Raw genomic sequence first — 24,223 nt, 5'->3', positions numbered from 1 at the left:
CAGCGACACGTAGCGGCTTTAATATTATATGACAAGTGGCTTGCTGCAGTGCGCCGTGTTGCCATAGAGGGGCGCTAACCGACAGGAAATGTCTAAGGGGGAGGGGCGAGTGATGCTCTGCTGCAGGTCTGCTCAACTGAACTGGGGTAACTAATTCCACCATCAAGCTAGTTCGCAGCTGTACGATGCGCTCACCTACAACAGAAGATGGACTAGCTGCATCCGAGTTTCCCCGCTTCACTGTCTGGACATTCGCGTTCGGGCCCGGTTTCTTGTGGTTGTAATTGGCCTCTCCATCCATGCGGGCCGCTGTGCCGTTGTGGGGAGTTTGAGCTCTGAGTGGCGGGCAAGCTCAGTCAACCAGATCGCAGGGACAACACGGCTGAATCACCGGTACGGTTGTGTTGTTGTTAGCATGCATACTAGCTAACATTAGGCAGAGGCAATTATTGTCATTTTTTTAAATTCTTGGTCGCAGTAAAATGTAGCATTTCTGGCTTAATTATTAGATACACGGCAGCTTATAACTCATCTGTCATAATAGAATGACGAGCGTATAAATGTAAATAAAAGATAACACCGTTGAGTTCACATGTGGGTAGCGTGTTTATATTTGAGCTAACGTACTTTGCAAATACGTTTATGTAACTGAAACAGCCTCAAACATTAAACGTTTGGATCAACTTTACGGTACAAAGCTTCTTTTATGTTGGCAGAGAGCCTCGTTTATAGAGCTGCAACCCAACATATAATGTTGTAATAATGTCTCCCAGCAGAGTAGCGGCATGGTGGTCCCTGAGCCTGATAATGGCAGGCCCACCGGCCTCACGGAGAGCTCCGACCCCGTCTGTGAAGAGGCCGGGGACAGGGGTCAGGACCTGGCTGGAGTGGAGCTGGAGGAGGTCCGAAAGCTGCAAGAGCTCGTTCGCAGATTGGAGGTCCAGAATGAGACGCTGCGCAACAGGGGAGCCAAGACTGTTATCCCCAGAGGAGCCAACAGCAACCTGAGTGCTGCTAACAATATCAACAAGAGGCTGACCTGTAATCAGCTCAGGCTGGACCACAGTGGGGAACTGAGTAGCACAGACTGCAAGCTGTCACCCTCTCAGGACAACAACAGCAGCAGTGGGGAAGACATGTCCCCTTTGCCCGCGATCAACAGGCTGGAGGATGAGGAGGAGAGGGTGGAAGAGGAAGATCTGGGTCCGTGCGGGGGCTTTCTCTCTCTGACATGTAGAAATGGCAGCGAACGGTCTCAGGGGCAGAGCCAGACCCCTGAGAGCCCATCTCAGGAGAGCTACGAGTCAGAGACACTCACAGAGAGTGACTCAGGTGTGGACCAGACTGCACTGGATGAGGTGGATGTCCTGGATTTGGAAGACGAGTGTGCTGAGGTAGAGGACGAGGACAGTTGGTAGGTCCTATTTTCTACACTGCTTGTCTGTGTTTTCTAGTTATGCAGCGAAGGCACATTTAATGGTTCATTTGCTAATTCCTGCTCGTGTGTATATAAAGGTAGCCCCTTCAGCCATGAGTCATTTGTGCCTTTACATTTGATTGGTGGTTTGTGAGGGCAGTGACACAGTAGCACCAGGATGTAGAAGTAGACTCAATCCTCAATGTTTTTCCTGCACAATATTAAGCAGCTGCCTTTTACTTAGCTTGCAAAGCTCATCTTGAGAAAATGTAGCAGATATTGCAATATCTATAATACACCAGACGAGACAAGCAAATATTTGTGTTTGACGGGTTATGGCGAAAGTAATTTTATCTGAAATTTTATACCATTCTCAAGGTATCTCCTTTCAAATGAAGCGAAAACAGTTTCAGGGAACGAAACTGCTGTTTCTATTGGTTTGATTTGACACAGATTACTACAACATTATTATACTTCAGACCATAATAAATGAAAAAATCAGACTTGTTTACCCTATAATAATAGACAGTATGTAACTACGAAAATGCATCCGCAACATAAACAATCCACAGGTTAACGTGTGTTCCTGATCCAATAGAGCTTATGACCGCTCAGCTTATTTCTTTCAGCTTCACATTATTAGCCATACCATATGGGCTTTGTGAGGTTATCATAGACAAAACATGGTGTAATCCTCACTGCAGCATAATCTGATCTGGCCTGGATGCAGGCCTATGGCTAAACTGCTTTGCGCTCGATTGAGCCCTGTTTTTGTTCTGTTTTATATTAGGGGATTCATTAGGTGCATAGTGTCTCACATTTAAAGATACTATGCTTTAGATATAACATAGATCTAAAGCAGATATACCATGCCTTGTAAAGGTGTCCATAACCTGTTAAGTCTTCCACATTTTGTCCAGTTTCAGCCACAAAAGTCTTTGTATGTTTTTGGGACTTCGTGTGGTAGATCTACACAGCTTACCCAATAATTATGAAGAATAAAAAAAACAATATATCTAAATAAAAATCTGAAAAGTGCGGCGTGCATTTGCATTCAGCCACCTCTGAGTTCGATCAGTATTTTGTAGAACCACCTTTTACTGTAATTATAGTTGCAAGTCAAATTTTTTATCCATTGTTTTGTTTTAAATAACTTAAGCTTAATCAGAGTATGTAGAGCATCAGTTTCAAAAGCTCTTCACAGATTCTCAATTAAATTTGGGGTTGGACTTTGACTGGGCCATTCTAACACTTAATATGCTTTAACCTAAAACATTCAGTTGCAGCCACAGTGTCCGATTTTACCCCCGATTCCCAGTCAGGGAAAGTCTGCGGTAGTTGTGGTCAGTTGGCAGGGCAAGTCGGCACAGATATCTGATACTTTGATACGTGTGTGTGTGAGGGAGAACCGACCCGACCCGACTTCATTCACAGTCAAACAAACACTTGAATTTTTCAACAGCAAACAGGTTTTGCGGACAGCCAGTGAAAACAAAGGCTGGGATACGGCACCAGCTGTGAGACAATTTTTTAGAAAAAGTTTCTTTGTAACTTCACAACCTTATGACCTTAAACAGTTGACAGCACTGAGCATAATACAAACTATCATCTAACTATTTACAGACATGTATTGATAATAAAAAAAAAACTAAAAACAACACAATACAGTAAATAATGACCGTATTGAAATAAACCAAATAATTGACATATTTAACAAAGTGACATTTCTGAATAACCCTACAGAACAAACGTGTTTATCATACATCCCTAAAACCCTAAACCAACCTCAAATAAATGTTCCAAACTCTCAACCTGAGTAGAACAAAGAATACATTGAACAACATCCAAACCACATTCACCTGTGGGTTACAAAAAAAAACTGACTATCTTCTATTATCACCACCTACCGGTATCTGTTTCAACTTTAAACTGTTGCCCTCGCGAGAGTTTCATACACTCTGTTGGAGTTAGTTGCTCTGAAAAATCCTGTAGCCCGTGATCCAGATGCAGGTGTTAAGTGTGTGATCCCCCAGTCTATCAGTCGTAAATCAAAAACCAGTCTGCTGTAGAGAACTCCTAGCCTTCTCGAGACCAGGAAGGTCGTGTAGTGTGTCGCCAGCCTAATGCCTGGTTCACACTGCAGGATTTTTATGCCGATTGTTTTTTGACCCGATCTTCCCCTTCCAACATGCCCCAATCATCGTGATGGTGGATATTCAATATGTTGGATTGTCTTGGCCCGATATCTTAGCTTGTGGGATGTTACCCAAGGACAAACGAGCACGCAGCCTGCTGTATGTGACGTGTAGCTAGTCAGAAAGGAATTACTCTAAACTCACGTTTGATTTCGAGAGGTTTTGCGAGATTCCCCGTCTGAAAACGAAATGTTTGTGAGTGAAATCTGTTCGTGTGCGGTGTGTTGTGCTCGCTCTGTGGCTGGACACCACACACTGTAGGACCAAACCTGTTATATCTACGTTTTTTTGTTTTGTTTTTTTATCGTCGCGTGTGGGGTCTCTCAGGTTTTGAAAATCAGCCAACAATTTTAAAATCTCACGGTGTGAACCAGGCATAAGGGATATCAGGGTGAAGCAGATAAAAAAATATAAATGCCTCACACCCTTTTATATTCTTATTTTCCCCTGAGATGATTGGTTACCTCTGGAACATTGATTATAAACTTTAATGCAAAGAACATTATGACAATGTACATTTGAACTCCACAAATGGTCCTCAAACATTCAATTCTGCCACATTTTTCATTAGATAAGCCTGGTTTGGTGTTCATGGAGTAGCTGAAAGAGTCCACGTTTACCTGCTGTTTGAACATTGTAATCGGTGCAGAAACTCACCAAACCCTTCCCATATAGGTTAAGTTTTTCATGTGGATTTTCACCTGGCGACCAGTGTAATCGGATCAAGCATTGTTGTAGAACAAACAGTTTCTCTATGAAGGAAGTTTCTCCTGCCTCCCTCCCTCCTCCACATCCCCTTACCCTCTCACGCCCTCCCAGCTCTCTGGCAGGGTGTGTGACCTGAATATTGCTCCCAGCATGGTTGCTCGCTCCTCTTGGAAACTGGATCTTTTGTGTTTGCCTAATGGGAAGATGATTTGCCGTTGATTTCTACAGAACCAGTCTGTCCAGGCTGTTTTGCGTATCTAACTGGAAAGATCAGTCCGTGTGATCACCACTTCGAAGCTCACACAGACTTCACGGGCGTTTGCTGTTGCCCCAGCAACGGTAGACGCCACAGAAGAAGTGCCCACAAGTAACCACAGAAATCTATGGTTGATGTTTGTTGAATAGATGTTTCTCAAAGCTTCTGTCAGCCTTTGAATTTGTGAATGATCTGCCCAGACAACAAATTTGAAAGTTTCTTCACGTGATCCGTTTGCTCTTTGCTGTCAAACAGACCCCTCTCAGAGATTCGTTAATCGACCTGTTGCTGCATGCTCCTATTATGTTTGTTCTTTTAATTTTCTGCTGAGTATTGCTCCTATTTCTTCTGCTCCTGCCAGCTGGCTTTCTACAGCTTTAACCGCTCCTCTGCTTTCTCTCGCACAGGTTGTATGTTTCTCCTAGAAAGCAAGTGGCAGAGCAATGTCCAGACTCGCCGCTGAAGTGGTGTCGGCAGGCCCTCGATCATCGCAGCCCGGAAACAGAAATGGCTTGCCGGACTTTGATCAATTGTTTGGACCAGAGTACGCTTTGAACACAAAACATTGGATGTTTTTCTTGCATTGAATCCAATCTACAGGAATTTAAATAACACACAGAGGCGTAATTGAGCATGTTTACTGCTCCTCCGTATGCTTACAGCTCACCTCTCCGGTACATCTGCACAGATCTGTTTGTTTAAGTTCTATGACAAAGCCTGAATAGTTATATTCAGTGTGGAGGATCCGCTTTTGTGTGTGGATAGAAAGTTTGCACCTGATCCAACAGACTACATTCAGTATTTATAATGCGCTTAGATCCGACTCTTTGCACACAGCAGAACCAGAACAACAAAGCTATTCACACCACAGCTGAACAACTGCATACAGTCGGGGGTTAGATTGGATTACCTTTTCCCATTCAAAGGGGGAATCAACCTGATGGCAAACAACAAGCCTACATCTGACTGTAGACATGTTCATTTAAACAAGTGGACATACAGGGGTTGGACAATGAAACTGAAACACCTGTCATTTTAGTGTGGGAGGTTTCATGGTTAAATTGGACCAGCCTGGTAGCCAGTCTTCATTGATTGCACATTGCACCAGTAAGAGCAGAGTGTGAAGGTTCAATTAGCAGGGTAAGAGCACAGTTTTGCTCAAAATATTGAAATGCACACAACATTATGGGTGACATACCAGAGTTCAAAAGAGGACAAATTGTTGGTGCACGTCTTGCTGGCGCATCTGTGACCAAGACAGCAAGTCTTTGTGATGTATCAAGAGCCACGGTATCCAGGGTAATGTCAGCATACCACCAAGAAGGACGAACCACATCCAACAGGATTAACTGTGGACGCAAGAGGAAGCTGCCTGAAAGGGATGTTCGGGTGCTAACCCGGATTGTATCCAAAAAACATAAAACCACAGCTGCCCAAATCACAGCAGAATTAAATGTGCACCTCAACTCTCCTGTTTCCACCAGAACTGTCCGTCAGGAGCTCCACAGGGTCAATATACACGACCGGGCTGCTATAGTCAAACCTTTGGTCACTCATGCCAATGCCAAACGTTGGTTTCAATGGTGCAAGGAGCGCAAATCTTGGGCTGTGGACAATGTGAAACATGTATTGTTCTCTGATGAGTCCACCTTTACTGTTTTCCCCACATCCGGGAGAGTTACGGTGTGGAGAAGCCCCAAAGAAGCGTACCACCCAGACTGTTGCATGCCCAGAGTGAAGCATGGGGGTGGATCAGTGATGGTTTGGGCTGCCATATCATGGCATTCCCTTGGCCCAATACTTGTGCTAGATGGGCGCGTCACTGCCAAGGACTACCGAACCATTCTTGAGGACCATGTGCATCCAATGGTTCAAACATTGTATCCTGAAGGCGGTGCCGTGTATCAAGATGACAATGCACCAATACACACAGCAAGACTGGTGAAAGATTGGTTTGATGAACATGAAAGTGTAGTTGAACATCTCCCATGGCCTGCACAGTCACCAGATCTAAATATTATTGAGCCACTTTGTTGCGTTTTGGAGGAGCGAGTCAGGAAACGTTTCCTCCACCAGTATCACGTAGTGACCTGGCCACTATCCTGCAAGAAGAATGGCTTAAAATCCCTCTGAGCACTGTGCAGGACTTGTATATGTCATTCCCAAGATGAATTGACGCTGTATTGGCTGCAAAAGGAGGCCTTACACCATACTAATAAATTATTGTGGTCTAAAACCAGGTGTTTCAGTTTTATTGTCTAACCCGTGTATTTTATGTGTTAATCCAGTACTACCAGCCCCCTTTTCAGACTTTACGCCACGCTGTATTCATGTCGGGTATCTGATCTGTCCTGTCCTGTCCCCTGCAGCGTCTCGATGGAGAAACATGTACTGCAGCCCGTCAGAGGCAGGCTCGGCCAGCTCTGGCCTGATCTCTCCTGGGTACCACAAATCGACTAACAAACCCGTACTAACCTGTGGCAGCTCAGGTATGGCATGACATTAACACACTACTTCTCCTGTAAGTGAGTTAAAACGTGTCAACAGTGTCACCTTTTTAGGGGCTACGCTGGTACTTTTGCATGTTGACTCACTCTACCTTGTGCTTCCCAGCACTCTGCAAACCATCTTCTGAAATCTTGGCATATTTTCCTGGCTGATTTCCTCTTTCTGCCTGGCAACTCTTCGTTTTACCGTTTGATACCACAGATAACTAGTCAAATAAGGACATCCTTAAAGTTGCATTGGGAATTGGTAACTTATTGCATGACAAGGTACTCAAACAATCCTTTTATCTCTGCATCACAGATAAAAGACATAGGAACTAAAAAAAACGAAATATTTTTTATAGTCAGACGTTATTTTTGTTCCATTAAATGTGTGTGAAAATGCATTTTGCTGGCTGAAAACACTTGAACAATTTAGAAGAGGACCAATTTTATTTTTAATTATATGTCATTTTCCAACAGGAGAAAGAAACTTGATTTAACTTCTAGAGACGGGATTTTATTTCTTAGATGTTCTCATAATATTTCTGGACTTTTTTCTAAAGATCTGCAGTGCGAATGTTTGCCAACTTTCCAACTAACTTTGCATCGACTTGAATGTTCTTGGCCCGAGAGATGTGATCCTGTTTAATCTGAGATCTTTTACAGAGCATGTTTTGTGTTGGTCTTAAGCCGTTATTTGTTTGTCAGGCAGGAAACTTCATGAGGGGATTAATCATTCTAGAGTAATGCTGCCTTGCAAAACAACAGTAAAAGCAAGAAAATGGTGGCAAGATTGAATAAAATCCCAGAAAATACATCCAAGTTTGTTGTTGTTGGAAGTCCAGAGATGAAGACTTTTACAAGGCACTGGAAACAAAGCCAGACAGTAAAATGTCCTCATTTTGCTGCTCAGGTGGAATCATAACAGCTCATTCTATAGGTCCAAAAGGGATTCTGAGAGCTTGAACAGACTAGAGGTGATTAAGCAGATTTCATCTGATATTGTTTACTCCTAAAACAAACAGAAAAACAGCATACAGTACCTAACCTAAATCAGCATTGTACTGGATTACTCCATTTAATTATCTTGAGTTGTATACAGTATTCAGTATTTCATCAATCAAGGCTCCTTTTGTACTGGTTTACACCAACTTCCTGCTTCTGAATTGTGCAAATCATCCTGTGATGCGATTTAGTTTGTTAGGTTTGTGTGCAAATGGAGAAAATCACCCAGGATGCGTTCACAACAAAATGTTTTGGACAGGCTTTGTTTTTGTTTTTTTTTTCAAGTTCGATTTTTGTGAAAAGTATGTGTAACTATTCCACTGTTTGCTTTTGTGGTGTTGATTCCTGCTTTTATTGCTTAGCATGAAATTAAAAGGTCTGAGCTGTATTCTCAGCATCATAAACTAACTTGTTGTAACAGGTATCACTCTCTGTTATTTTAGTTGTCCCAAGCATGCATTCAGCCCTGAGCTCTCAGTCCTCTATAGACAGCGAGCTCAGCACCTCAGATGACTCCATTTCTATGGGCTACAAGCTACAGGATCTCACTGATGTGCAGATCATGGCTCGTCTACAGGAAGAGAGTAAGTCGCTGTCACACAGAGTTGTTGGTGCTTGCTTGTAAACATGTTTCCTCTTTACTGCTTCTATACAGGCAGTTTTTGCTTGAATGCAATGTCCTCTTTGGTGACAGGTCTGAGGCAGGATTATGCTTCCAGCTCAGCTTCTGCGTCTCGCCGCAGCTCCACAACGTCTCTGCAGTCCCTGCGCCGTGGCGGTACATACAGTGACCAGGAGTTTGACACTTACAGCTTGGAGGATGAAGAGGACGACCTCTCATCTGCTCCCCAGCGGCGACATCGCTTCACCCCGTCGCCTCTAGGTTCACCTCGCTGCCTCTCTCCCTCCACCTCCAACCACGGGCAGGAGTACAGCAGTCGACTCGGGGCTCCGCGCACAAGAACACCCAGACGGTCCCTTCAGGGTCCCAGCGCAGATCTGCTCAAATTTGCTAAGAGTGAAGGTAGACTCAAACCTTGTAATGATTACCATTGAGACTGAGAATATTCCTAGGAACGTTGCTGTAGATAAAAGGAGGTTTATTCAGTTGTTAAATACACTGTGTGTGGTTGCAGAGGAATTGAGACACAGCATGCCTAACCTGGCCCCCCGTACCAGCCTACGCTCCCTGGAAGCAGTCAGAAACAGCCGCAGCATGGAGGCTAACCTCCAGAGCTCTGGCAACCGCATGTCCCACCTGACTCGCTCCCCCTCCACAGGTAACCCTGCCCTCCTTACCTGCTCTCCTCACTCCTAACATGTAACTTTCCATCTTTTCCTAATCTGCATGGCCACATGAGTCCTAAGACAAGTGGACAGTTAAGTGAGGATTTTTTCTGCAGTATAATTTGACCTTTTATGTCATGGAGAATGATTGGATATGAACATGTGTGTTGTTATTAAATTCATACAAAAATGCCAATGTTTCCAAGAAAAGAGCTCCCTGATAGATCAGTTATTCAAAATTAAAGACTTGTTTACGTTTATCTATCAAACTTAGCATCACATATCTTGTAAAACGACTATTGTGCATGCTCACATTGCAACGTGGATGCTACGATAAGCAGCCCTCATTATGCACAATGATGGTGCCAGCACTTTCGCTTGCCAATACCTTTAAACTACTGCATCACAAACCAGATTTCTGAAAAATACAAAATAAAATCTGACCTAAATCTTGCAGTTACCTCGATAGATTTTCATGTTTAATTTAAGGCATTATTTGTCATTACTACATGTATCAACACATGCATGTCCCAACTCTCAACCAGCTGCGGTTGAACTAACATCTCAGATGCTGCCCTCCTTCCTTCTCGACCATTTAGATTTATCTTTCTTTTGTTCATCCAGACCTCCTCATAGAAAACAAGATTTTAACGTGCATTGCCTCCCAAATGTATTCATACAATTTGAACTTTGTAACATTACAACCACAAACCTCATAATGTCATAGACCAACACAAGGTGGATACATGAGAGACAGAAATAAAATGATACATGGTTTTCATAATTTTCTGTAAATTAAACCTGATTTTTTTTGTTTTTTATGTAACTAAAAGTCAAACAAAGGACATACATTGCAAATTGGCTTCTGCTATGAAATTTAAGGTGTTCAGTATTTAATTCTTATATAGTTACATACTTGTCCATATATAAAAAAACAAAAATCTCAACTGAGCAATATTTAAGCAATCATAAACATACAAACCTGGGCACAACGAGAATTAAACAGTGAAGCCAACAGGATCATGGTGACTCTGGAGGAGCTTCGGAGACCCTCAGCTCAAGTGTGAGAATCTGTTTACAGGAAAACTATTAGTCTTGCATTTCACAAATGTGGCCTTTATGGAAGAGACGCAAGAAGAAACTAATTGTTGAAAGAAACCGTCCCAAAGTCACATTTGCAGTTGACAACAAGCCATGTAGGGGATACAGGAACATGTCGATGAAAGTGCTCTGGTCAGATGAAACCCATCCACTCAGCTGATCAGAGATGGTGGGGAGATGGATGGAGCTTAAACAAAAACAGATAGAGGCTTGAGACTGGGACAACGGATCACCTTCCAACAGAATAACCCCCCCTAAACATACAAGTCAGAACTAATATTCTAAAAAAAAAAAAATACATTGAGCCTGATATAACATGTTGGTGTAGAAAAGTTCAAAGAATAATGTACACTTTTGCACACTTACACTTTTTGTACTTTCTCTTTGTCCTCAGTTTGCCTAAAACCTCAATAAACTCTATATTGAGATTGTGTTGAAGCATTTTCCTTCCTTTCCTGTTTTAGGTATGGCTTGTAGTCGTCTACGCAGCAACGGTCAGTCTCCACTCACGTTGCGAACTCCCGTCAAAGCCGTCAACCCGGTGGGCTCCATGTCAGCTGGTCGTCAGTCTCCTAGAGGTCTCCCAGTTATCCAGTCGCTTCCCACAACAGGGGGTCGCAGGGTCCAGTCTCCGGGATCCGTGAATGGGGGAGGCTGCATACCTGGGAGGGCCTCGTTTGGGGGAGGACGGCCTGTGGTGGGACGGGCTCAGGCTGTGTCATCCGTTTCCACCAGAAGCAAACTCTCACAGCCTCCCAGGAGGTCAGTTGCCAACAGGAAATGGGTTGAAAAAAGGATATGATGGGGAATTTGTGATTAAGTCTTTGGGGATGTTTCACTTTATGCTTGTCCAAGTGTGAATGGAAACTTAAGCTTTAATTATTTCGACAGGTCTTTAGGCATGGCTAAAATCTCAGATGAATCCTGGAAAGATGGTTGCTACTAACCTCTGCCTGTCCTTGATGCTGGAACATTGACCTGATTTCCCCTCATCTAAAGAAACAGAACCTCTCAGACCCTCATTTTAGGCTGGATCTCTGGACTGCACTGGATTTGTAGTTTATCTCTTCCTTCGCATGATACATTGTCAACCCACACACAGACACAAAGAGAGGATGTGTAGGAAGACGAGGAGCTGCAAATGCACACTCCGTTAGTTACGTGGACCAACTGTGGATTTCCTAAAATATATATAAATATATATGTTTGTGTCAATTTGACATATTTTTCTATGGTGATTTTGAGAAGCTGTTGGAATTTTAGGGGTTGTATTTCTGCACTGTTGCTGTAATTGATATGAAGACAAAATAAATGAAGATATTGCTGGTTTGTACGTTTGAATAACTAGATAAAAGTACAGAGCGTTGCATGCTGGGTTTTGTTGTTTTCCCCTTGCTCCATAGCCTTCTCATCATTGTCTTAACTGCAATATGACAAATCTATGTGTTCCAACAATGATCTGTGGAGACTTACAAATGTGTGAGTGACTCATTGTGAATTGTGTTGTGTTTGTGTTCTGCTACATGCCTACACAGCAGTGCAACTCTTGTAAACCACACTGCCCTTATTAATTATATCTGGGGGGAAAAAAAGAAATATAGTTTGTGCCAAGGTGCATTACAGCTGCAACTCTTTAATTCTGTAAGTAATTTTAAACAATTGAAGGTACTGAACACGACTGAACTTCACAGGCATTTTTACTGCATCTCTGAAGGTAGATTGAAGACCTGCTTTTTGTAAAACACTGTATTAAAGGAAGTGGTTATGCACAGAGGCCTTGTGCCTTGGTCAGCTATGCACCCTCATGAAGAGTGCCTCTGAAATTTAGGAACTGTGATGAAACAAAATAAAGTTTACCCTGAAGCAGTAAGTGTGTTTCTGATTATTTTTAGGGTTTCCTTGCCCAAATAGGTCTGAATCACATGTTGCTTGCTTACATTATACAGTCTATGAATGAACGGTAGTAGCAGTAACAGCAAAACACAAGCAAAGCTCTTTATAGAGCCCATGTCGTATGATGATCGGAAACATAATGTGCACAGAACAGTTTGAGATTGAATAATACATAATATCTACAAATAGTTTGTATTTAATTTATTCAAAAATAAAAGTTGGGTCCCTTTGCTTGTATGAGAAATTTGAAACTAGATTTTTTTTGGAATAGAATATTTAGCTGAAACAACCATAAATTTAACATCCATCCAGCGTCTATACCTGATTGCCCTTGCAGGGTCACGGGGGACTTAACTCCAGCAATCGCTGGGTGAGAGGCAGGGTACCATAGACATAAAATTAGCAGTAAAATAAGGATTATTAAACTCAATTTAAAAGAATTGATTTATTAAGTGATGCCACTCTTAAAAAATTTTTACACCTAGAACTCACTCAATAACAGAGCTGGAACTAAGGACAAAAGCGCTTAGGCACTGACTCAGGTCGTTCAATTAAGCAGGAGGTTCCTAAAACCAGAAGTTATAGGAATAAGAATGTGTTTCATTCCTTCTGATAGAACTGGTGTAACAGGTTTGTCAGCTGTTTTGCTTTCACACACATTTTCAGCTCTGCCTACCAGTTTAACTTGGGCACAGAACATTGCTTTTGTTGTCTGTCAGCCAGTGTTACTAATTTGGCAGCATGTCACTGTTGGAAGACACACTTTTATGCCCAAGTTTCAACTTCCTGGCCGATGTCTTGAAATGTGTCAATAGTTCCATACAATGTTTTTTCCTCATGATACTATTTGGTAAAGTATACCAGCCTCTCCTGATAGCAAGACACCCCCACAACATGAGGTTGCCATCCCTGCACTTCACAGTTGGGATGTTCCCAGGGTTGCAAACTTCCCTCTTTTTCTCCAAATGTAAAGATGGTCTATTATGGTAAAACAAATCAATTTTAGATTCTTTAGAACACAATAAATGTCTTCACAAATTACGTTCTTTGTCCTTGAGTTCATTTGCAAACTGTTATTTGGCTTTTAATGTTACGTCTGGAGTAATGGCTTCATTCCACCCATGTCATTATAGGACTGTGGATCAGTCAGCATCTTTAGCTTTTGCTTTCAGGTTGATTCACACAATACACACCAAAACACGTTTTCTTTCTAGGACAAAAAAATCTGTTTCCTTTCCAAACAACATGATGTCACCTAGAAATGGTATCTACAAAAAGCTTATGATGTCATGATATTATTATCTGTTTTTTTTTCTTTACTAATCATAACTAACGTATAACAGGAAGAATTTAGTCTAATAATGTAGTCTATTTCTTCTCAGACACACACATATATATATATATGTATGTGTGTTTGTGTGTGTGTATTAACTTTAAAGTGAACATATATTATTGTATCAACAAAAGATTTAACAAAAGTAGATGAAAGTAAATTTCAATGGTTTGGCAAATCCTCTCCCGAAACATGCTTATGTTGCTTTACAAAGTAATTTAAAAAACGCAAACATGCGAACCTGTCATTTATAATTGCTCAACTAAGCCAGTGCAGCATCTACTCTTTTATGTGGATATATAATGCATAAATGTTAATAAAAAAAATATAAAGGGAATTCTATTTGTATTATGGTGCCTTATGGTAGGCGGAAAGGCCCCTGAAAATCAAATTCTGCAGGCTAGGACCGGCTCTGTCCAAACCTCATTAGTTAAACAAGTTCTATTGTTTCCACCTTGTAATTACAGTAATAACTTGTTTCCATAATACAATTAATTGTCAAGTTTAGTGGGTAATCTAACAATGGGTAGAATGGGTAAAACTGTTGATTTCTGCAAGGCTGCACATAATAAGACCAAAGTTTTCCATTCATTCTCAAACTAACAGGAAGTTGTCCATTTATAACTGACCGGTGTCGTTGTTCTTAGAACCTGTCAAGAGTTCTTGAACGTATTGCCATTATAATGTTCTTAATAATGATGCTGGACTAGGCTAACGAGACACTGTGGCCGAAACCGCGGTGTGGCTGCATGATCAGCTCTCAAACGATAGTGCTACGCCACCCACCCCTTGTGACAAAATGGCCTACAGGCCTCATCTGTGCTTAAAAAGTCTGAGCGCAGAATGAGCAAGCATGAACTTTCTTTTCTTCCAAAAATCTGATTTAATGTTCATATATTCAACTCTCCATACTACTTTAATTAAACATTTATATTACGCCAAGGATTGTTTTAATGCAACTGCTCTCTTATGCATGACGCAAATAGTAAGGGATCAGCGGTAAACGAGGCCACGCATTGTCTGCCCCCCGCCCTCCCTGCCTCTGCTTGTCAGGGAGCAAGCTGATTGGCCGAGGCCTAGCAAAGAGTGGCCGGGAATCCAAAAACTGCAGGCCGCACTTAGCTTACCGTCAAAAATAAACCAAAACAATAACAGACATATTCGACAAGGGGGAGACACACCGATAGAGTCAGGAGACGAAGCTATAAGGTAAAAATATTTCAAATCGACCGCAGAGGCACGGGGAATAGGACGCAAAGGCCCAGTCAAACGTAGCGGGCCCTCTTCGAGAAACAACATGGAAGATAATGCGGCACAAGCCGCTCCGCCTAGCTTAGCAAGCTAGCTAGCCGATAGGACGGCCGTCTGCGCGAAGATAAGACCAAGAAAATGTTTTTTTGTTACATAGTACATATACATATATTGCTCGTACTCATTGTCTTCTATTATCATATTTTATATTCAAGTGCGATGATGTGCAAATACATTTTAGTCTGATTAAAGAATCCAGTGAATTAGCTTTTATGCTAAAACAAAATGGCGCTTGAAGACTTTCCCTTAGCGTGCTTGCTAGTTAGCTTCAGTGGGTGGAGGGCGGTAGCCACCTTGTTATGCATTGCATAACTGCGGTGCTTTCATTGGTGGCTACAAAGTCTCAGCATTTGTAATTCTGAGTTGTCTCGAGACTTAAGATGCATCTAAAACTATTAATGTGACGCCATATGTTCGTCTTTATCCCGGAAGGGTGTATTTTTTTTTTTATATACATCATTGACATGCACAAACCATCATCACAGACAGCATTAAATACTCGTATTACAAATCAGCATGGACGACTTTGCATTCCGTGCAAAATAGCAATACAGTGACAACATCCAAACGCGTTCAGAGCAGCTGCCCGTCAGACTGTACCCTGCACACTGAGCGGGACTGTCCTTTGTTTGTGCAGGGCTCTGCCCATCAATCTCAACAAGGTCCAGGTGTATATAGCGAAACGAGTGATTCATCCTGCATGTAGTATTCTTGATAAACGATAGATGGAGCCAGTGTTCAATGAAACAGCTCTTCTCCCCATGTTTGTTTTCCCCTACTTAGTTTCTTTCGTTTAAAGTTCATTTGGTTTGTACACAACTACATAAGAGTTTAAATAAATGTTTTGAAATTTCGGTGTGATATGTTGTTTTTTTCTTCTGTTTCAGGGTGATAATCTTGATGGAACAGGGCACTTCATCTATCCAGTTGTTTTTATTGTAAAGTGTTGTTACTAAATGTGAAGGTATGTATTTAGTACTGCGTGGTTGCACGTTCTTACCTTTCACTTTTGTTTTAGTTACGAATATATGCGATAGCATTATCTAGATCATTTATCATTTACGTGTTTGAAACCGTCAATCAATGAATGCAAAGCTATAGGAACAAAGCAAATAATTCTTGATGTGTACAATAAAATGTTTCAGTTTTTTACCAAGTGAAGACATGGATCAAGGAGGAGGAGTATTGGAGTTTCATACCCAGGAGCTGAAGATGCCCCATGCTATGATCATGCAAGATTTTGGTGGGTGGTTAGGAATGTTTAATTGAGTTTAGCCCAATCATTTGTAATTTTAGCATGCAGTAAATAATTGTTAAAAATCTGTCTAATATGCACCACATTGTTTTGCAAAGGTTGCATTTTGAATACTGAAACTTTTCTCAAAAGCAGAGGAGATCTTATGACTTTTTTGGTTTATGTCCTACATCCCGCATTACTAGAACAATAACCATGAATTATCTGTGGGTAATCCTGTGGAATCAGTGTTTAAAATAACTAGACAGAAGGTAGGTAGTAAGGTAGATATTCATGTTGCACATTGCAGAAATAGCAACATGTACAATGTTTATTTGTATTTATTAATAAATTCCTATCACAGCATTTACTAAAACTGCTCGGAAAGTTCTTCATTTGAATTATTTTACATGCTGGGAAGCAGCTTTAAAATAGGCTCCGCTCTGGGCCGTGATAACTGGCTATTTTCAGCCTCTTCGTGAATTGCTATTTTTCCTGTAAGCAAATAACAAGATAATGATGATGCACCCTCACAAACACTAAGGTTGTGGCTTTTATTACTGTTTTTAAACCCTTTGTCTTTCTGTTTCTTGCAGTTGCTGGCATGGGAGGTTTAGCTCACATCGATGGAGAGCACATTGTGGTGTCAGTACCTGAGGGCATGCTTCTGTCAGATGTGATGACTGATGAGGGCATCCTTCTTGAGCATGAATTAGAGGTAGAAGGCCTGGAAACCCAAGTTGTTCAAGACCTGGAAACCGAAGTGGTTGAAGGACTGGAGGCTGAAGTGGTGGAGGGCTTACATGCAGATGTGGAGAGCTTGGAAGCAGAAGTTGTTGAAGGCCTACAGACACATGTGGTGGAGCTGGAAGCTCAGGTTGTCGAGGGCCTGGAAGGCGAGGTTGAAGTTGAGGGTCTTGAAGCTCAAGTGGTTGAGGGCCTGGAGGCTGAGGTGGATGTCGAAGCCCTGGAAGCTCATGTTGTTGAAGGTCTCGAGGAAGAAGTGGAAGTGCATGGTTTGGAAGCTGAGGGTGTTGAAGGACTGGAGGTGGATGTTGAAAGTCTTCATGCTCAGGATGTAGAGGATCATGAAATGACAAGTGAAGACATGGTCCCCCCAGGACACAGTGTGATCATGCCTGAGAATATACTTGGAACGGAGGTAGCTATAGAGGAAGCGTTGGATGCCCATCATCACCACGTTCTTACAGCAGACCTCATCCAGGACTCTAACCACCACCATGATGACATGCAAGACCAGGTGTTTGTGGCAGAGCTACTGTCTGAGCACCAGGGAAACGCACTGGATCACCAGCTGGTGTCAGAAGGGTTAATGGTGGAGGAAGCCAACACCGAGACCATAATTCATCAACAGCTGCCGACAGAGGAGGTCACCCTGCAGACAGACGATGATGACGATGATGACGATGATGATGATGATGACGCCAGAAGTAGCTCTGAGGATTATCTCATGATCTCCCGTAAGATCCTTCGTCATGCCTTAACACAACTGAAACAAACTCCAACTTTTGTATTTATTTTGACATAACCACTGATTTTTGTGTCATTGAAGTTGATGAGGTGGGAGAGAAGTTAGACATAGGAGACACGCCTCTGGAGATCAGCACAGAAGTCATGGAAGACAAGGAAATCAAAGAAGAGGAAGACTCCGAGGTCATAAAAGTCTACATTTTTAAGGCTGAAGCGGATGATGATTTAGGCGAGTCTATTTTAAACCCCTTTTCCCCATATACTTTATAGAGGAAAGAAATTAAACCCTGAGTTTTAATAACAAATATTTTTACATTTTCAGGTGGAACAGAGGTAATAACAGAAGATGATTACCAGAATGGCCACCCTGATCTGGAAGCAGCATCATCTGGCAGACTGGGAGTTGGTCGTGACAAAATGGTCTACATGGCAGTCAAGAACACTATAAAGAAAGAAGAGGAGGAGGGGGAGGATGATGAGGATGATGAGGATGATGACGACGACGAGAGTGATGATGATGACGGTGATAGTGATGAAATTGGTATGTTTCATTTTGTGAAAGCTGCTGTCTTGGTGCCTTTTTATAGAAACTTAGTTGAGATGCGCTGATCGCAGTTTGCTCTTAAACTCTTAAAGCAAAGACAGAGTGACAAGGTAGTTTAGCATCTTATATTAATGGTTTGTGCAGCTAGAATTATTAAAGCATCAGGTACTATGTTTACCCCTCTAGAATATAGATGCTTACCTCAAGTCTGAGATTTCCAAAAAGCTGCCAACATTTCTAGATCGAACATATTTCATAACAAAGTCTGATAACTAACAGGAACATTTCTGTGCTTCCTATTATCATCTTTCTCTGAAAGTGGCTAAGTTTGAGTCTTTTTTTTTTTTTTTTTCCAGCTACAGCGTCTGCACCAAAGAGGGTTGTAATTGGCACCATGTGGGTGTGCTTGAGTATGGTGCTTTCACTGTTTGGAAGAAAATTAAATTTCTTAGTTTTTGTTTGGCTGATCACTGGTCAAGTTGAAAATCATGTGATTACTGTCATCAGCCGATCGTTAAAAATGAGTCTCTTAGAGAAACATTTAGCTCATGCTGATGTAAAATAATTGTATTTACAATAAAAAAAAAAAAAAATCTATTGTAACAATTTACAATGTTTGTGCAGGTCATACCATTGATCAGGTGAAGAATGGCGTTACTACACCTTTTTTGCAAATCCGGGAGGGACTGGTCGCAAACCGTTCTCTCAAACCGAAACCTAAGAAGAACAAAAAAGGAGAGACACAGCAGTGTCAGACTGGTATGAAATGCATTATAATGATGGCCTAAGTCCTTTATTTTATAGTGTTAAAAATACCAAGATACAGGACCAGTCAGGAGTTTGCAAAAACTCATCAAGGCTATGAATTTCATAAATGTTTTGCAGTTTATGATTTATTTTCTTCCGCGGCAGAATAATAATACAACAAAGATGTTCAGTGCATTTTAAAACAAGAATTTGATGGATAAGTTTGAAATTATTGTGGATTTAATCAAACCCACCCATAATCTTAATTGTACAGGTCAGAGTATATATATATGTGCATACACCCGCTAACATTTGAATAAGTGTCTCTCAGTAAGAGAAACTTTCTACTCTTCAACTTCAGAATCAGTCCGCTTTATTCGCCAAGTTTGTGTACACAAACAAGGAATTTGATTTCAGATCAGATTTACTCTTGATGAAGACATTTAAAATATAAATATATGAAAAAGGCAAAATTAAACATAAAATTTATTTTTCTCCTTTTAAATATGTACAGTGGGGAAAACAAGTATCTGATACACTGCCGATCTTGCCGGTTTTCCCACTTGCAAAGCATGTGGAAGTCTTTAATTTTTATCATAGGTTCTCTTCAACTGTGAGTGAAGGAATCTAAAACAAAAATCCAGAAAATCACTTTGTGTGATTTTTAAGTACCGTATTTTCCGCACTATAAGGCGCACCTTCAATGAATGGCCTATTTTAGAACTTTTTTCATATATAGGGCGCACCGGATTATAAGGCGCATAGAATAGAAGCTACTGCAGTCAAACGTTTGACTGGGGTTGCGTTATGCATCCACTAGATGGAGCTGTGCTAAAGAGAATGTCAACAAAACAGTCAGATAAGTCAGTCAAACTTTATTAATACACTACAAACCAGCGTTCTGATAACTCCATTCACTCTCATGGTAAGGTCTCCTCTACATAGAAATCTATTGAATAGAGCCAACCGCACGTTAGGAATGCATTGGAGTCTATGAAGTTGAAGTTGAAATCAAACGTTTGTTAAAACGTGAAAGGGAACTTTTCCCTGATTCAGTAAACACGTAAAAGAAACAGTTTGATGCACTAAATTAAACGTTGGTACATTCAAACGTTATACACACACAAGTGGTGTTGGACTAGGAGTAAGCACAGTACAGGTGTTTACCACTATTACTTCGGCGACGCCCCTGACTACGGTAGCCGTAATGCTGCAAGCGGTGCGGCTTTGTAGTTTACCGGTCGTACTGAAACATTTTGACAGAGCGCCGTGTACAACCAGTATGGATCAACCAATTAACCAATTGATCCATATATAAGGCGCTCCGGATTACAAGGCGCACTGTCATTTTTTGAGAAAATTAATGGTTTTTAAGTGCGCATTATAGTGCGGAAAATACGGTAATTAATATGTGGCATCAATCTGGGAACTCTGTTAAGTGGCTGGTTATTGCAAATAGCCCCGTAAAGCACCTCACTGAAGGTCTAAACAGTTTGTGTCGAGGATGTGTGGGGTCTGCAGAGATGTTAGCTGCCCTTTTTCTGACCCAAGACCTGTAAAAGTCCTGGATGGAGGTAATAGTCAGCTCCGATGATCTTCTGCAGACCTAACTGTTCGCTAGGGTTTGGACCTGTCCTGTTTTGTGGATGAACCAAACCCCACAGTGATGGACGAACATAGGACAGACTGAATAATGGCAGTGTAGAAGATGACCAGCAGCTCCTGTGGGCAGGTTGTACTTCTTGAGTTGCCACAGGAACTTTCTTGTTGACCTCTCTGCTGCGTAGTATATTTATTGGTTGGCTTCCTGGCACGGACCTAACCCTAAAGCAGAGGTTAGAAATGTTCAATTAAATAGATGTGGTGGCCTTTCCAGAATCTTCTTTATCCGTTCCAAGCACACCAGTATTGTGTGTTTTGAATCATTGTCCTGTTAGTACACCCAACAGTATTCAGGTTTCAACCATCTAAGATGTTGATCAAAGTTGAGTTTGAATATTTATTTTTTTCTATTTTTCCACGTACTTTGTCACTCCCGGTACCACTGGCAGTGAAATATATGCTGAGTATGATGCTACCACCGCCATGCTTGAATGTTGGTGTTGGAGTGTCTCTGCTGCTTCCAAAGTGACATTTACCAGAATATTGATGTGGATGTATATAGGTCAGCCTGAATGTATAATATCACAACAAATTACATAAAATTCAAACTTCTGCACCAAATTCTTGTTTTTACCCTTCATGAAACTGAAAAAGGGTTTTAAATATATTTTTATGAGCTCAACATTAACGACATTCATACCGGTGGTGAGCGTAAACCTCAAAATAGAAGAAGAATTTCTGTTAAGATCTAAATAGTCGTCACAATAAATCCCTGCTGTTTTCCCTAACTTCTTTTTCAGCTGTCATTATTGGACCAGATGGATTGCCTCTGACTGTCTACCCATGTCACATCTGTGGAAAGAAGTTTCGCTCACGGGGATTTCTCAAATGCCACATGAAAAACCACCCAGACCATCTGCTCAAGAAGAAGTACCAGTGTACTGACTGTGACTTTACCACCAACAAGAAGGTCAGTTTCCACAATCACTTGGAGAGTCACAAGCTTCTGAGCCACAACAATGAGCGATCTCCAGAATATACAGAGTACACAAGACGCTATCATGAGTCCAGCCCCCTGGGCTCTGATAAGCTCATCGTCAAGGACAGAGAGCCCAAACTTCATCATTGCAAATACTGCGACTATGAGACAGCCGAACAGGGGCTTCTCAACCGCCACCTGTTAGCAGTCCACAGTAAGAACTTTGCACACGTGTGTGTCGAGTGCGCCAAAGGCTTCCGTCACCCGTCGGAGCTTAAGAAACACATGCGGACCCATACAGGGGAAAAGCCCTACCAGTGTCCGCACTGCGAGTTCCGATGTGCAGACCAGTCCAATCTTAAGACTCACATCAAGAGCAAGCATGGCGCAGACCTGCCCTTCAAGTGCAGCCACTGCCCCCAGGCCTACGCTGATGCACGAGAACTCCAGCGTCATATAGAGGTGGTTCAAGGCCACAAGACCCACCAATGTCCACACTGTGACCACAAGAGCACCAACTCCAGTGACCTTAAACGACACATTATTTCAGTTCACACCAAGGACTTCCCCCATCAGTGTGACGTGTGTGAGAAAGGCTTTCACCGGCCCTCGGAGCTGAAGAAACACGCCGAGACACACAAAGGCAACAAGGTGCACCAGTGTCGGCACTGCAACTTTAACGCTCCTGACACTTTCACCCTCAGCCGTCATATCCTGTCCTTGCATACAAAGGACCTTCCCTTTAAGTGCAAGCGCTGCCGGCGGGGCTTTCGGCAGCCAGCAGAGCTGAAGAAGCACATGAAGACGCACAGTGGTAGGAAGGTTTATCAGTGCCAGTATTGTGAGTACAACAGTACGGACGCTTCTGGCTTTAAACGCCATGTCATCTCAATTCACACCAAGGACTACCCCCATCGTTGTGACTACTGCTCCAAGGGCTTTAGGAGGCCTTCAGAGAAGAGCCAGCACATAGCCAGGCATCACAAAGACATGCTGATATAATGTCATCACATTAACAAACACACTCCTTTCTGTGTCTCTCATCCACAGGTAATTTTAGTGTATAAACAAAGAACTGACTGATACAGGCAGTTGATATAGTAATTACTGTTTTGTGTTGTATTGGATTTAAACCTCTCTGCGGGAGGAACACAGAAAAAAAAAAAAACATTTTTATATTGAGTGATGCCTGAAAAAAGGACAGTGTATGATCTAAGTGAGATGGCTGTAAATTGTCTTTTGTTGCAGAAAAATCGCATATGAACATATATATTCAGGGTTTCAAATGCCTATATTTTTTATACCCACTCAGCTCAAATGCTGCAAGATGATGACTCTGTTAGTGCTTTGTGATCGTCACGCTAGTTGCTCAGATGAGGCGGGAAACGTTTGCCTCCACAGTACAAACTAGTATCCTTAATAGCCAGCTTTGACCCTGACATTTCTGCTCGGTGTTACGTGATCTTAAATGGACAGGGCCACCCATAATGTCGAACTGGGTTTTTCATACAGTTTTTTTTTATTTAATAGTGCAACCTTCCTCATCTTGGGGTTTCCTCTCAAGCTTGAACACTCGATGCTCCGTTAAAATGATTTTGTAGTAACAGAACCAATTATGCTTTGTCAACAATGCTAATCAGAAATATTTCGGCCAGTTTGTTTAGCAAGAAAAAGCTGGTAATTTCTCCTTTAATGTGCACATTTCCAACACAGAAATCCGGCATCATACCCGCTATGATGATCCCGATAATTAACCAGTGTGTTATCATTGTTATTATTACCATTGTTATTCTCGAATGAACATGAAAGATTGCAGGCTTCACATTTAGTAACTCCTGGAGTGGTCGTACTGTATCTGACTGCCACTGTAAGTTGCACACGTGTGCTCTCTTTGCTAACCGTCTGATTGCAGTCATGCCTTACATCTGTTCTTTATCCCTTAAGCACTGATGAACACAACTAATCAGAAGACAAATGATTCTTAACTCTCAAACATGCTGTATTAATGCCATTCTCTCAGAGTTTAAGTCAGTAGAAAGCACTTTAATATATATATATATTTTTTTTGTATTTTAATGACATGTATGGGAGTTAATTATCAAATGATATATCTGTATATATAAAGATATATCTGCAGGAAACAAACACCATTCTTCAGGTGAAGGAGAAGACTGTTGAGTGTTCACTCATAACACTTTGGCACGATCTATTACTTTATCAAAATTGTCATTGAAAGACGTGGGTGAAACCATTTGTTTTATTCTATGGATAAGTGATTGGGTTTTGTGTTTTGTTTGTGCTCACTAACAAGTTTTCCCACCCCACTAGTCCTACAGCCCTAAATAACGCAACCCAATCTCCAGCGTGGGATTATTACCTTGAAGTCAATGGTCATTATATTGGCATTAGTCTTTAAAGTATGCACATATGCTGTTCATGAAGTTAATTGTGGTATACATTAAAAAAAGATCCCCACATTTTGTGTATATTGGTCTATATTTCTCTTTGAGTCTGATTGTGGATAAACTACTGGTTGGGACAAAAAAAACAACTAAATAAACGGTTATCTTTTTAACTTTTTTTGTCCTGTTTCTCAGACAAGAGTGAACTATTAAAGGCTTTTGTTCAAAT

The 24,223-nt window shown here is 41.6% G+C and overlaps 2 protein-coding genes across 4 annotated transcripts; both read left to right on the top strand.

Annotated features, from left to right (window-relative positions):
• The first annotated feature begins 77 nt into the window (after positions 1–77).
• Positions 78–12,328, top strand: zgc:66447 (SLAIN motif-containing protein-like). 3 transcript variants are annotated; one of them, XM_047354435.1, is made up of 9 exons: positions 79–393; positions 777–1,414; positions 4,984–5,120; positions 6,946–7,065; positions 8,514–8,654; positions 8,765–9,094; positions 9,207–9,350; positions 10,923–11,220; positions 11,350–12,328. In XM_047354435.1, the coding sequence occupies exons 2-9, from the start codon at positions 786–788 to the stop codon at positions 11,402–11,404; spliced, it is 1,854 nt and encodes a 617-aa protein (XP_047210391.1). In that variant the 5' UTR covers positions 79–393; positions 777–785; the 3' UTR covers positions 11,405–12,328. The 3 variants fall into 3 exon arrangements, with proteins under 3 accessions (XP_047210392.1, XP_047210391.1, XP_047210390.1); XM_047354434.1 differs by having other exon boundaries at positions 774–1,414; XM_047354436.1 differs by lacking the exon at positions 6,946–7,065 and having other exon boundaries at positions 78–393; positions 774–1,414.
• Positions 12,329–14,732: 2,404 nt separating this feature from the next.
• On the top strand, positions 14,733–24,167 carry znf711 (zinc finger protein 711). The gene is made up of 8 exons (XM_047354421.1): positions 14,733–14,893; positions 15,883–15,959; positions 16,141–16,238; positions 16,826–17,710; positions 17,803–17,949; positions 18,043–18,261; positions 18,889–19,023; positions 21,414–24,167. The coding sequence occupies exons 3-8, from the start codon at positions 16,160–16,162 to the stop codon at positions 22,592–22,594; spliced, it is 2,646 nt and encodes an 881-aa protein (XP_047210377.1). The 5' UTR covers positions 14,733–14,893; positions 15,883–15,959; positions 16,141–16,159; the 3' UTR covers positions 22,595–24,167.
• The last annotated feature ends 56 nt before the right edge of the window (positions 24,168–24,223 follow it).

This window comes from Girardinichthys multiradiatus, chromosome 23, assembly GCF_021462225.1.
Source record: "Girardinichthys multiradiatus isolate DD_20200921_A chromosome 23, DD_fGirMul_XY1, whole genome shotgun sequence".
NCBI classification, from domain to species: Eukaryota; Metazoa; Chordata; class Actinopteri; order Cyprinodontiformes; family Goodeidae; genus Girardinichthys; species Girardinichthys multiradiatus.
The sequence above is the reverse complement of the archived record's forward strand: the minus strand, read 5'-3'. Positions and strand labels throughout refer to the sequence as shown.